This window comes from Micropterus dolomieu, linkage group LG07 (genome assembly GCF_021292245.1).
Source record: "Micropterus dolomieu isolate WLL.071019.BEF.003 ecotype Adirondacks linkage group LG07, ASM2129224v1, whole genome shotgun sequence".
Classification (NCBI taxonomy): domain Eukaryota; kingdom Metazoa; phylum Chordata; class Actinopteri; order Centrarchiformes; family Centrarchidae; genus Micropterus; species Micropterus dolomieu.
In genome coordinates this window covers 19,928,541-19,941,939 of record NC_060156.1, presented here as the reverse complement: position 1 = coordinate 19,941,939, position 13,399 = coordinate 19,928,541, and the positions used below count along the sequence as shown (strand labels likewise).

At 40.9% G+C, this 13,399-nt stretch overlaps 1 protein-coding gene and 1 long non-coding RNA gene across 5 annotated transcripts in view; one reads left to right on the top strand and one right to left on the bottom strand.

Moving 5' to 3' along the window:
- The window catches only part of nalcn (sodium leak channel, non-selective), a 70,818-nt gene that overhangs the window by 16,004 nt on the left and 41,415 nt on the right, over positions 1 to 13,399 (top strand). For all 4 annotated transcript variants that reach the window (XM_046053401.1, XM_046053400.1, XM_046053398.1 and 1 more), the window contains one exon: positions 6,894 to 6,980. In XM_046053401.1, the coding sequence (XP_045909357.1) occupies positions 6,894 to 6,980 (87 nt within the window). The remainder of the gene's footprint in view (positions 1 to 6,893; positions 6,981 to 13,399) is intronic.
- On the bottom strand, positions 3,054 to 9,995 carry LOC123973410. The gene is made up of 3 exons (XR_006825616.1): positions 9,830 to 9,995; positions 3,501 to 4,061; positions 3,054 to 3,400 (listed from the first exon to the last, which is right to left on the bottom strand). It is a non-coding gene; the product is annotated as an uncharacterized LOC123973410 (long non-coding RNA).

Genomic DNA, 13,399 nt, shown 5'->3' with positions numbered 1-13,399 from the left:
AAGTTGGAGACATGGAGTTCAATAGTGCAGCTTCAGTGGTTGAAGAAGCAAAAACTCATGTGCAGGAGTTCTGTGAGGAGGCCATAGAGGAGGGCATTGCTTGGCCTCAAGGAGACTCTGCAAAAGAATTCAGAAAGGAGAGGCAGTGTCTTGCCCAGGCTGGGCCTTTGCTGAGCCATCCAGTTCATGTATAATCAGAGTGAAAGCCATTTTCGTATTCCTAGCAGTAGTTGAAGCTGGTTGTAAGGCTCTTTATTCTATGATTTTTTGACTGATTCTGTTTGTGTTTTTCATGGAAAGAATCCCATGGGGCAGCCAAGTCGTAAAGAGTGCCCACTTTAGAGACTTCAGGATCACATCTGTCTTTTAATGATCATGGTTCTGCTGGCTTCATCAGAACATTACGACCAGCTGAATTTGAAGAAGTTTGGATGAGAGTCAGCACCTCCAAGTCTGAGGTCATAATATTCTGCCTGTAAATGTGGGTTGCTCTCCTTTTGTTGGGAATGAGTTACTTACTCAGGTGAAGGAGTAAGGGTATAATGGGTTTTTGTTCACTTTCAAGTATGGGTAAGCAAAAGCAAGAAACTCACTTGCAGATTAGTGCATCACCAACAATACCAGCCATTTGTGGCAAAGAGTGAGCTGAGCTTGGAGATTAAGCTCTTGATTTACCAGTCAGCCTATGTTCCAACCACTCATAAAAGTCATGAGTTCTGAGCAGTGGCCAAAATTAGTTTATGTCTGGGGTCACCCTTTGAGACAAGGTAAGGAGGTTGGACTTCTGGGAAGAGCTTGGAGTATAATCACTTCCCCTGGGCTTGTAAGGACCATTTCAGGTAGTTTGGGAATCTGATCAGAAAACATCTCTGGGTTCTAACCGGAAGAAGGCCTTGAGGCAGACCAAGAAAGTACTGGAGGGATTATCCCCTTGGGATCCACTAGGAAAAGCTGGAGGTCACGGCTGGGCTACCTGGTTTAGCTTTACTTTGCCTTACCTCATGTAGCCTTACAGCAGTGGTCGGCAATAGGCGGCCCGCAGGCCCTGCCAGCAATAATATCTGGCCCGTGGCCAGATTACTTTAATGACGGCAAAAAACCCCAACATTATAGCGGCTGGTGCTGAACCAGACCTCAGTCATGACAGCAAAAGTTACTCACATAATCACTTCCTCTTAAAGGCAGGGTAGGCAAGTTGCTTCTGAAACACTTTTTGTCATATTTGTTGAAACTGTCTTTATACACCAATGCATACTAAGAAGTTAGGCGCTGTGAAAAAGAGAGTATAAAAATCGGCTGTCTGTAGTCCTCTCAGGGCTGCAATAAACACAGCCACTCGTTTCATTCGGACCGAATGCAATGATTGCCTGGGTGACTGTCACTCTCCCTCGCTGCCATGGCTACCAGCCGTGCTGCTACAGGAGCTGCCCCCATGCGCGAACCGGTCAGCTCTCAGACCTGACGAGCGAAGCGGTCAGATCGGAGGAAATATCTGCGTGGCTTTTCAACAATGGTGACTAACAACTGAGGAACACCAAGGGACTGAAAAGTTGCACCGTTGTGGCTTTATTTCTGCTGGACAGGTAATCTGGCTTTTATCATTTTGATGGTAATTTGTTACTTTCATCGCTAGCAAACGTAGCTACCTACTTAGCATACAGCTAACGGTTGCTATGAGTGCAGGCTGGTGTAGGAGCCAGAGTAGAGACGATGAATTATATCTAGCTGTAGGTGATCTGGAAAACAGAAGTGCAATCTGTGTTTTCCTATGCTATTAGGTAAGACAATGTAGGTATAGACTGCGCCGGTTTAGTTATTCACCATATAGGTTTATTATACTATGTTTACACCTATCTTTACACCTTGTATCTAATCTGTTTGTGTAATTATCTTGTGTCTGCAGGCGTTGTTTGACTGTGTGTTACTCTTTTACAAATGATGTTAGCTGTGTGTTTGTAGTTATGAGAAAGACATTTCAATGTTAGTGTACATAAACAATGATGACTAAAGGTCCCCAAGTATCTGTGTTTCTGGTATATAAGCTACCTATAATATAGTTTGACATTGTTCGTAGCTAAACCTACTGTGTGAAAACCTTTTACTGTAACTGGTGTTATGCAATTACTTATTTTACCAGAAGTAAAAAATGTTTTATTTCTACTGTACCCTCAGGTCACCTGCAGTCTTCCAACACCCTGTGCTTCTCACCAGTACACTGATCGGACCGTGCTGGTTGGCCTGGATAACAACCACCTTGTCCACAGACCAGCCAGGAGAAAAGCTGATGACACAGTTCAGTATGTTGTATTATGAGTACTCCTATGCATTTTACTCAATACATTTATAAGTGATGAATCAAAACATATTAAACAGTATGAGGAATACAGATCGATGGTGCTGATTTATTGTTATTGATTGCATTTTATGTGGAAATAGTTTACTTATTACTCTATAAGAAAACAATGTATTATCAGGTACAGCAAGGTGTACAACAAAAAGTCCAGGAAGTGGAGCTTGTACTCATTCTCCTCCTCCTCCGGTTGTCTACTACTGAGGAGATGCCTAGAAGCAGAACCAGGAGACCTGATGATCCCTGTCAACATGGGGTTCTGTCAGGTGTCCCTGCCCCAACTGTATTGCTAGATACAGCAAAATATAAAACAAAAAGTAATATGGTTGGTTTTGAAATGTGGTAATCATGTTAGAGAGGTGACTGTGATATATTTAATCATCTCCACAGCAGCGATGCTACGAGTAAAGTCTGAACTGTCTTCATAATCAGTCGATACATCTGGACACCTTGTCTTTTCCTGTATATACTTATTTTTATTGATGTTTTAAAAATGATCTATTTGTGATATAGGTTGTAGTTTTAGTCGTATATAATAACAATAAACAAGTGTTATACCACATTTGGATGTCATTATTTCGGACATAAATGTAGTTGCTTGATTGTTTATGCTGCAAGTGTAAAGAAAAGGCATTTATCATTTTCAATGTTTTATTTAAAAAGGAATGAAAATATTATCCAGAATAGGGATAAATATCTTTGTATTTTCTCTACCCTCCTGGGAATAAAACGAAAACAATGTATAGGTATTCATTCACACAGTGGAGGGAATTATTTGTGTAGCAGTTGGTGACATTATATCTTACACCCTGCTACGATTAAACCTCTGTATTGTCCTAATAGATCAGGATAACGGTTGCATATCTTCCAGAAACAGCAACTTAGTATCACAACTCTGTGAACAAGTGCTCCACGTTGCCACGCTACAAACTGTCTGTATGCTGCCTGACTGAACTGTCTGTTACTCTGTCCTGGGTCTGGAAGGTCAGCCTTGCGTGGTGCATGGAAACACTGTTGTCTGGATGTTGTCCACAGTGCTCAGATTCTGGCCTGTAAAGGAATATATAGTTGTTAGAACCCCAAATGAGAAAGATCGGTGTAATAGGACAGAATAATAGACTAATATTAAAATATATATGTATAGATATACCTGTTCATATGCTGGTCCTAGAAGATGTGGCAGTCCTCCCTCCTCTGCTTCGCCTCGACCCCAGTCCTGGTTCTGTCCCGGTTTGTGCTTGGCTCTGTGGTGCAGTCCTCATCAGAGATAATAATGCTGTCACCATGGAAGCTCTTAACATGTATAACAACGTACATGCTATGAGTCTAACACGAAATACACGTTCGTGTAGTATAACTGATGGTAACGAGAAAATGTGTATCAGCCTGTTTTTAGCTTTGCCCCATGTTGCCACAGCTGTTAGCACAGCTACCTGTTGCTAACAGTTAACTAGCCAGCTCGTTACTGATTAAAAGTCGTTTTTTTAACCTATCCATTAATAACATGCTAGCTTCATAGTGAGTACTAACAGCCGTGTTAGTTGTTTATTTTCACAATGATAAAGTTAGATGTTTTCTTACCCCTGATGTCAGCCGCTGCTCTCTGCTCGTCACACTGTCCTCGTCCTCCTGCGGTGTCGGCAATGCGCGTTCACGTGTTTTGGGGGCATGGCTTTGGAAGGAGCCCAGAAGGGAGGGGGTGGGAGTTTCTCTGTTGGATAATGTCAAAATCCAGCAGTTTCTGGCTAGTTTCTCAAACTTACCTACCCTGCCTTTAAGTGATTGTGCCTACAAAATAAAGGCGCAAGAACATGTTTGTAGCAGTACTTTATATCGTGTTTAATTGAGAGGTTTTACTGTGAAAAGTTCTGAAGGAAATTCAAAAGGCTTGCTTGACATACCCCTGAAAAAGCCATGAGAAAACGTGAGATCGGATTCCCCTGAATGAGAAATGCAGGAATTTCCTCTGCTTGGAGATACTGGGGAAATGAAAATAAGCGTCCATAGGACAATGTGGACCAATTGCGGGGGGGAATACACTTCTGTATATGCTTTATGTGAACATGTAAAACAATCACTTCATAAACAATTTGTTGAAAAGGGAGAAATATAACATTAGCGATAAGAAGGGATTGAACATACAACCCTTCGAACAAGAGTCATGTGCACTACTGACTGAACTAAACAGGCACACAGTAAACGGCAGATTATAAATGATAAATTGACTATATAAGATTTCTCACCTCATTCAGTCCAAACAGCACCCGTTCATGTTGGTGATTAGCATTATCTTGCCCCTTTTTCAAGTTTGAATGTTTAGCTGTCTTACAAATGTTCTCTTAGGTATGAGAGGAGTTGTTACTCTGGTCTTTATTATTAGGGGTCCAAGCCTGAGTGGGCTGGGAACCCGCGAATGCGAATGCAAGGCATCGCGGTTCCCAATACCAGCGGAGCTGGGAACCCTATTGTAATCGCTTGGATTTTTATTATTATTTTTTTCTTCCGTGCATAAAACTGATACTGTGGCCTAGACGGTAACTGCTACGGACGCGAAACTCACAAGGTAGGTTCGCAGCCTCAAGAGTACCTCAGGCGCAAAAATAAGCAAGGTCAACGCGTTTGGCCTTGGAACTCCCGCTCATGAAGGCGGATATCAAAAACCTTATATCCGTGCGTTCGGGGGACCGAGCTGAATCTTGTGGTATGGGCCACGCCCATTTCCGCCTAAACTTTTTTTTCACTACATCGCGAAAACTGAAAAAAATATTTTAATTAACTCCTCCGAACCTGCAAATAATAGGCGAACAAATGTTTGCGAAAAACGCTATAAACAGGAAATGAGGTCATATCTTGGAATGGCCGATCGACACCAAATTTGGAGCATTAATGTGGGACGCTGACTCTGACCCTGGCATTCGCGACTAGGTGGCGCTATTTAATTCCAATAAATTGTTACTCTAACCACAAGTCTCATTGACATGAAACCCAAGCCGAATTGTTCAGCATGGTCCCCTGACTCAAGGCACCAAACTTCACCCAAATATGGTGCTGTTATTACACATTAAAGACGTCAAAAAAAATCCCATTGACTTACATGCATTTTATATCTCCAGAACCACAAGTCCGATTGATACCAAATTTGGGCCAATTGTTCCAGATGGGGCCCTGATGACACAATTTGGTGCAATTCGTCCAAAAGGTGGCGCTATAATGGAAGCTCAAATACCCCATTCATTTCAATGGGATTGCAGTTCTATTTTTTCTCTTGAAATGATACACATTTGATACACTTCCACACTTATAGTAGACTACCTTGGATTGCCAGAGAGGGTAGAGAAGTGGTTATGAAGCAGAGTAAATCAAGAGATTTAAGTTTGAAGTTTTTTTCTGAATCTTTCATACATTACATTTGAAAAGTGGGAAGACGGGAGAGTCATTGTTTCAGAACTGAATGTAAGGTGTGGTATATATAACAATAATAAACATAATAAGTTTCGTCATTTTTAATCGTAATGGAGTTGGCCTGACAAGCGGTGAACTGTTTTCAGTGCCCTTATTCCCTCTTAGTCTTTAAAATGATACATCTTGGAAAGTCATTAAACTAAAACCTCTGTTGCTTCAGCCATGATGGAAAACAGGCTGGTGCCACTGGCTTGCATATACTGCTATGTCCTTGAAAACAATTAGCCTTTCTTTCCATTATCAAAATTAATTGCAATCACATCGTCATGCCCCAATCTTTATCTTAAAGGGGTAAAAACTAATTAGCTGTGGTATAACACTTAACTGTCAATCACAGAGGCTGAAACAAAATGCTTCTTTCTTCATTTTCCCTTGAGAGGAAGGCTGATATAAGGTGGCCCCAGGAGACACAACCCATGCCACACTCCCTGTTCTTTGACTTTGCTATACTGTCTCCAGACTATTGAGGCTTTTAACAGAGATTAGGCTGTAAAGCCTAACTGTACTGATAAAATGACAATGGATAAATCCACTTTTGTTTCACAGGATCAGGATTTCTGTCCCACATTTTGATGAGTGGAGTTGTAATTAAGGACTGAACTTGAATTGCACCAAAGTCCTCTTTGGCTTCATTGAAGTTGAATGATTTCAACACTATGTGTTTGACATTAAAGAGAGTATTCTCTTTGCCACGTTATAATAAAAAAAAAGATGTTAAAAGCTATGGATTTCATAATAGTGCCTATTACTAAGTTGTTGTGTTCATGTTTTAGAGGAATTGATATTCATGAGTGAGCCAGCTGTCTTGTGAGTTTGAAGGTCTCTGCTGTGATATTGGTGTGTTTTATTTCTGGTGTTAGGTCCTCAGGCCTACATGCTGTATTTAGTATCTATCATACTGTGTTTGTGTGGATACGAACCTGTGTGTGTGAGATGCCTTCAGCTTTTTTGTGGCCACAGATGTTTTATGAAGATGTAGCCAAAGGATAGATGTGTGTGTTTGAGTTTTGTCCAGTATTTTGAATGGTGTGCAGGCCTTTTTTGTGTGTTCTGCCCCTAATGTGCTGTCCTTGCGCCACAGATGTTCCATGAAGATGCTGCCGGGGGATGGCAGCTTGTAGCTGTGGACGTCAACAAACCACATGGCCGAGCGCCTGCCTGCCTCCAGGTAAACACACCACATCATTAATATGCTGTTGATGTTGCTGGTGTAAAGTGTTTCTCTCTCTCTCACACCCACACACACAGAATTCTATGAAATATGTTCAACTTATGTGACAGGTGTTACCTGAACATACATAATTTAAAAATTTCCTGAACTATAAAAGCTGAACTGTGCATATGTGTATGTACTTGTGTGTGCGACACTTTCTATTTTAATTAAAATGTCTCTCTTGATGTTGAAATGCTCTGTGTTAATAGAGAATCAGTAAACCTAATCCATTTAACAAGTGCCACAGATTCACACAGTATCACCTCATTGTTTTCACATTGTCCGTGTCTTCAAATGGCTGTGTCACACGACTGAATGATGGGATTTTAAATGAGGGGAGGCTTATGTTTGATGTGTAGAGCTGCACTAATGATGTTGCTCCAGTGATAGATGAGTTTTAAATGACGTCTACATGATGAACGCCACTGTTGCCTCGTGGTCAGTGTGATCCAAATGGTAAGGCTTTAAAGATAAGCTGAAAGCAGCGGGTGTTGCTTACAGCTGGCCCTCTGTTGATAGCAGTGTGGTGTAAAAGGATGAGCCCTTGCTGTGAGAGATTGCCAATACAGTCTACGGCTATGAGAGAGAGGATAGCTGTCAACCGACCCTCATGGAGCAAATACTGTTCCAGTGCTGAGCTAGAAGGAGGCACACACACAAACAGAGAGGAAGAAGGCACAAATAAAAATAGAGAAATGGGGTAGAGAGGTTTCGATGAAAAGAGAGAACGTGAAATATGCAGTATTCCCATTAAAGCAGCATGTCCTCCAGAGCCTCATCATCAGTTGAAGGAAAGATTTAGATAGAGGGATAACCAGAGGGATAAACACGGCTGACATTCCTCTGAGCCCTGTGCTCCATTATATGGAACACCCCAAGACTGCCTCATGCGCTCATACCAAAATAGCAATTATTGTCATCCTGTGCCAAAAAGAAGACCACTTCTGACAGTAGAATGAATGGTTAACAGATTGACAGAGAAGGGTATTAGGCCATGTTCAGACTGACAATAGCATGATTTCAAAAAACACAGCTTCCATTTCAATGAGGCTGATGCATTGGAAAAGTGGGGTGCCAACTCAGAGGGCTCCGGCAAAACAACACCGGGGGTCTGGCAAAAATGTTTAACCTGGTCTTACTTTTGCCACAGTTTGACATAACTGAGCTATGCATTGCGTTACCTAACAAATATTGTCAAAGACACATTCCTGGTCGATCCCTTAATGTAAATGACATTATTCTGCTGTTTATTTTGTTATAGTCGAGTTGGTGAAAGGATATCCAGCTTTCTAGTTTTAAAATCTGCTAAAAATCATTGTGCACCTATGAAGTCATGGCTTATTAGTCAAACTAGACAACCACACTGGGTTTTGTAGCACCATGAACCAGTGAGTGATATTTTAAGTCTGAACACCGCCTTAAGGATGCAGACTTTGTGGGCCCGACTTCCTGTGAGACGGAGTTACACAGTGTTTTAGTGGGTCAGAGTGAACAACTCACACCTCCATCACATGGACTGTTTCAGCTCTGGGCAACGGCCCAGAAATTGTGATAAATGTCTTCTGTCAAAGAGAGCCTGACACATGAAAAGCACCTTAGAAAGAGAGAAGTAATAGGACTGTTACACAAGACATTTATCGCAATGCTCTGCCAGTGATACAAGGTCGCAGAGTGGGAGAAAGGTATCTAAATGAAAAAACAGGATAACGAATGAGAGAGTGGTCAAAGGATTTCTCATTGAAAGAAGGAGGCAGCTGGTACTTGTATTGAACTGGATGTATGGTTCAACATGTAATTTGAGTTCTCATTTTGCATTGCACACTTTTTAAAAAAATCTAAAATGACAGAGGAGGATCTGATATTCATACAACAAAAGTTACTGTACTTTGCGGTTTCTACCATATATCTCTATGATTAGAGTGTTGGAGTATTATTACGCTGAGTTCAATGGCAATGTTGTGTTTTAAATGAACTCTTCCTACAGTACCAGTGCATGACAACCACTGCATTATTAAAGGGAGACTATGCGATTCTGCTGAGAGTTTGTTGATAAACAAACTCATGAACACGCATTTCCAAGGTAACCAGTCCTACTCTGCTGAAATATAGCAGAATCCACAGCCTCTGCTGTCCGAGAGCATGTTAGCCTCAGTAGGAGGGCATTTTTTAGCAGTGCTGTAGAAGGTGTAACAACAGGCCTGTCAATATTTAAAAATGTATTGAAGCAAAATACTTTTCTAAGCCTAAATCTAAGACACGGAGTAGTTCGGCAGGATTATCGAGAGGAATAGGTACAATTAGTGAACAAACATCATCAAACATGTAAGCAGACAAACACAGCATCTAAAATGCAACAGAGAGTTATTTGGAATAGTTTGTACTAAAAGACAGTGACTGATAAGAGTTGGGAAGCACAGGAGCTACTGTTTATCTCCAGGGCCGAAGTCAAAGCTAACTTTGGGGCTAACCTCCTTCACTCTTTATTCAACAGTTGGCAGCAACACAAAGGAGCTCCTCTTTAGTCCTGAGAAGCTGCAGTCTTTATTCACCGGCCTCTAGAACTTCTACTGTACATTTACTGCTAAACAAGTCTCACTGCTAACCCGCTTCTCTCTATTCGCCGGGGCACTGTTCACACACGCGCTCCGTCTATTTCTACTCTACCGCACACATACTGACCGCTACGGCAAAGCTAACAAAGCTAACCAGCTGGGATCATCACAAACATGACAACAGACAGACAAGACAATAATACTGAACCTGTCGTTTATGTGGAACAGCAAAGCTAACGTTAGCCTACTCACCTGTCCAGCAGGTGACAGAAACAGAGCAACCTCAGCATTGGTTTTCGTTCCTTTCTAATCTCGTAGATTTATCCAGCATTGAAACCCCTCACAGATTTTAACACAGGCCTTCCCCTCGCCTGGTCATATAACTTGTCTCACTATTCCTCAGACCTTTCCCTCTGTGGCTGTTTCTGTCATCTTCACTGCTAAAGTCTCGTAAGAAGTCCAGCATGTTCGAATGTACCGCTGTTTGTTTACATTCTCTCTCCCACTGCTTCGAGCGCGCCACCGCCACCTGCTGCTCGCTCCGAGCAGCTTTGTTTGTGCTCAATTTACACACTCAGTGGCTGTGTAGGGAAAACAGGATTTTTTTTCAGAGCACACGAAAAACACAGAGCTACCTATCCATGAGGAAATATTCGCCGAATTTAACAAAAACATTATTGGATAAGAGACGCAAAGTATCCCTTTAAGGTATGGATAAAGTATGGTTACAGTAAAGAAGGATTGTGGTTATGGCAAACAAACTGTGGTTAGGATATGGTTAAGGACGTATATCATGTATGTCAGAATGCTATGTTGAATCCCATCAGGGCCAAGTAAAACATTTGTTTAAGGTTAGGCAAATCGGCAAACAAGATATTTGTTGTCCAGCATCAAAGTTGAACATGTAATCTCCACACCTTTACCATTACTACATAGATGATATTTGACATCCTTCCTTCTGAATATTAGCCTGGCCTACCTGACAGCATGTATTTGTTATACATACGTATACATTTTTTTGTTGCAGTCAAGCACCAAGAACGCCTGTAAACCACAGTTGTGTGAAGATATTCATAAAGGTGTCACTAGCCACTCCTGATACAATAAATATGTAATCAATAAAATTGTTTTTCATATATTACTGATATTCATCATTGCCAGATTAATATCCCCTTTATATAGCATCAAAGTGATTGTATGGATCTTATGACACAATCCAAAGGAATTAGCACAGTGGCTAGGTTACATGAGGGATGCCTTTATTTACACTTTGCAACTCATCATCTCAAATGCTACTTTACATCTGTAGCCTTGAAAACGTGTTTGAAACGCATATTTGCGTACTTGGATGGCACTTGGACATGTAGATGGACAGCAGAGTACCAGTTTCCATGGATGTTTTCGTTATTGAAAATTATTGGACTCTGTTAATACATGTATTCAAGCTGACAGCAACCGTTGGTCTCTGATAATGTTACTTGCATTTGACAACCTCCTTTCAAGCTTATATTAGGGTACTTGAGTATTTGGCTCTAAAATCCAGATTTTGGGTGAAGTGTCACTTTTAAGTGCTTTTGTTATTTAAATGTGTGCTTCTTCAGGATTTAAAGTGTCATGCATTAGACAAATAAATATCAAGTGGAAAACTTCAATTGCACTGAGAGTTACTTTGACATGCTTCATATAGCCTAGTGCTTCATTTCAAAAGTCATCCATTGTTTTCAGTTGCCAGTCACACAATGACAGCATTTTGTGGCATGTCAAACAACTCTGAAAATGTTTTGATTTTCTGATGGTGTCAAGAAAACGCAAGAGCTAACCCAGCTTCAATCCAAATGCAAAGACTTCATCAAAGATCACAGAGAGGAATTATAAGTGAGACAATGATTTCTGTTTTATAGACTTTAAGTCCATCTTGTCTCAGATATTTAAGTTGTGATTTTTTTGTTTGTGCCAATATTGACTTTAAAATATCAAGAGGTAGGTTGGTTTAAACTAACTGTGTTTTCATGCATCACATGACAATAACTGCTCATAATGTGCTTTGACAGCTAATGATGAGAAACACGAAGAGAAAGCCCTTCCATCTTATTGAACTGTGAACATTGAAATTTGAGAGAACATTTGTGCTGCAGTTGGTAGTTATTAGTATTGATTATCTGAATTTCCCACATATTTTTGCAATTTTCAGATCATTTTATATTCTCAGTAAAAAACAATCAATTCATTGCCTGGGTCCATGCCTTTGAATCTGCCCACTCCACTCATGACATGAATCAGCGGTTTCTCAGTTGCAAAAGCGATTAACCAATGAGCGCCACTGGGGGACTAATGATTAGTCAGTCAGAGCCACGGGCAGGACTAACGCTGATACACAAGATAGATGCAGCCCGACGTCGTAGTTTTGTTTTTACTTCGTTCTGCTCCACTCTTAAAACCCAGACAAATCCAGGATGTTGGTATAGTTATGTGTCAGTGTCGACACTGGATACGTTGCTCTCTAGTGATTGCAGGAGGCAATGTCAGAAAAGCAAATAGTTAATAGTAGTATGTTTGTCTCCAAATTTTGTCCATCCTGTCAGTGTAAAATGGCATTGCAAATATTTTGGCAGATATGATTCACGATTAGTGGGAATGATCACAATTTTAATTTTCACTGAAAAAACTATTCAAATCAGGAAGACATGACAGTTGTTGGGGTCTGTAACCTAACAAACATGTTTTCTTATATCTGGTGATATAGATTTGTAGATAGGGCATTTCTGCAGCACTACAGTACTTCATTATAATGCTGTTTTGTAACACATTTTACCTTTGGATATTACACTTGGAAATTGTGCGATTTTGACAATATTTTGATTAATTGTGTAGCCCTAATACACCTGCTTCTCTGTTTATGTGTTTAAGTGTAGAACAGAATGGGTTATATTGTTTTTTTCAGCATTTTCTATTCTTTGATGTTGTAATTAAGGGTGTGAGAAGGCATGTCATATTACCATGGAATAATTTTTGATTAATGATGGATATCCCCTTTCTCTCGTTGCCAAACGCCTTATTCTGTTGCTTTTTCACCCATATCAAAAGGGAGCCATGCTAGCTGAATAGATAGGTAAAGTGAAGACAGGCAGTGGAGATCCAGCCTGCAGGGCCATCTGTGAGTGTTGGGGAAGTGAAGTGTGAGTTTCTGTTCTGCTCTGCCTGGCTCCAGAGTAATAGGCCGTCAAATGATTAAAATGTTTCAGGGCTGGCAGGTGGGCGCTATCTACAGACAGGCGAGTGTCCTCCTGTTTGTCGGCTGTAAGCTCATCCATTCCTGTCCGACTGTCTTTTAAACCATCTGTATATATCCGGTCAGGCCGTTTTGTGTCTGACTGTCAGCCTGTCGATCTACTTGTTGACGTCTGTCCATTTGTCCATGTGTGTTTGTGTCAGCCTGGGTCTGTATGGGTCCAATGGGCTGCAGCAGTTGGAGATAACACATAATTGATTAACCACCTGCTCTTTTTGGAGACAGAGAGGAAACGGCAGCTTCCCCTCCTGAGGGGCTACATACAGAAATAGCCCTCAAAGCAGGGAGCATGACCATGTTCCTCTCCCACTCTAACAGTTGTTTTTCTAGTGATTTTATTAATCCTTCATTAAATATTAACATAGTCCTAATAATTTTTGACAGCGTCAGTCCTTCTAAGCAATCATGGTTGTGGTGTCTTTGAACTCCAATTCCCTGAAATTATTTTGTGTGTACTTGCTTTGACTTGTATGCGAAACTAACTCTTTCCTGGATCGATTTAATAGACATATACTGTTTAAGAGTGGTATCAA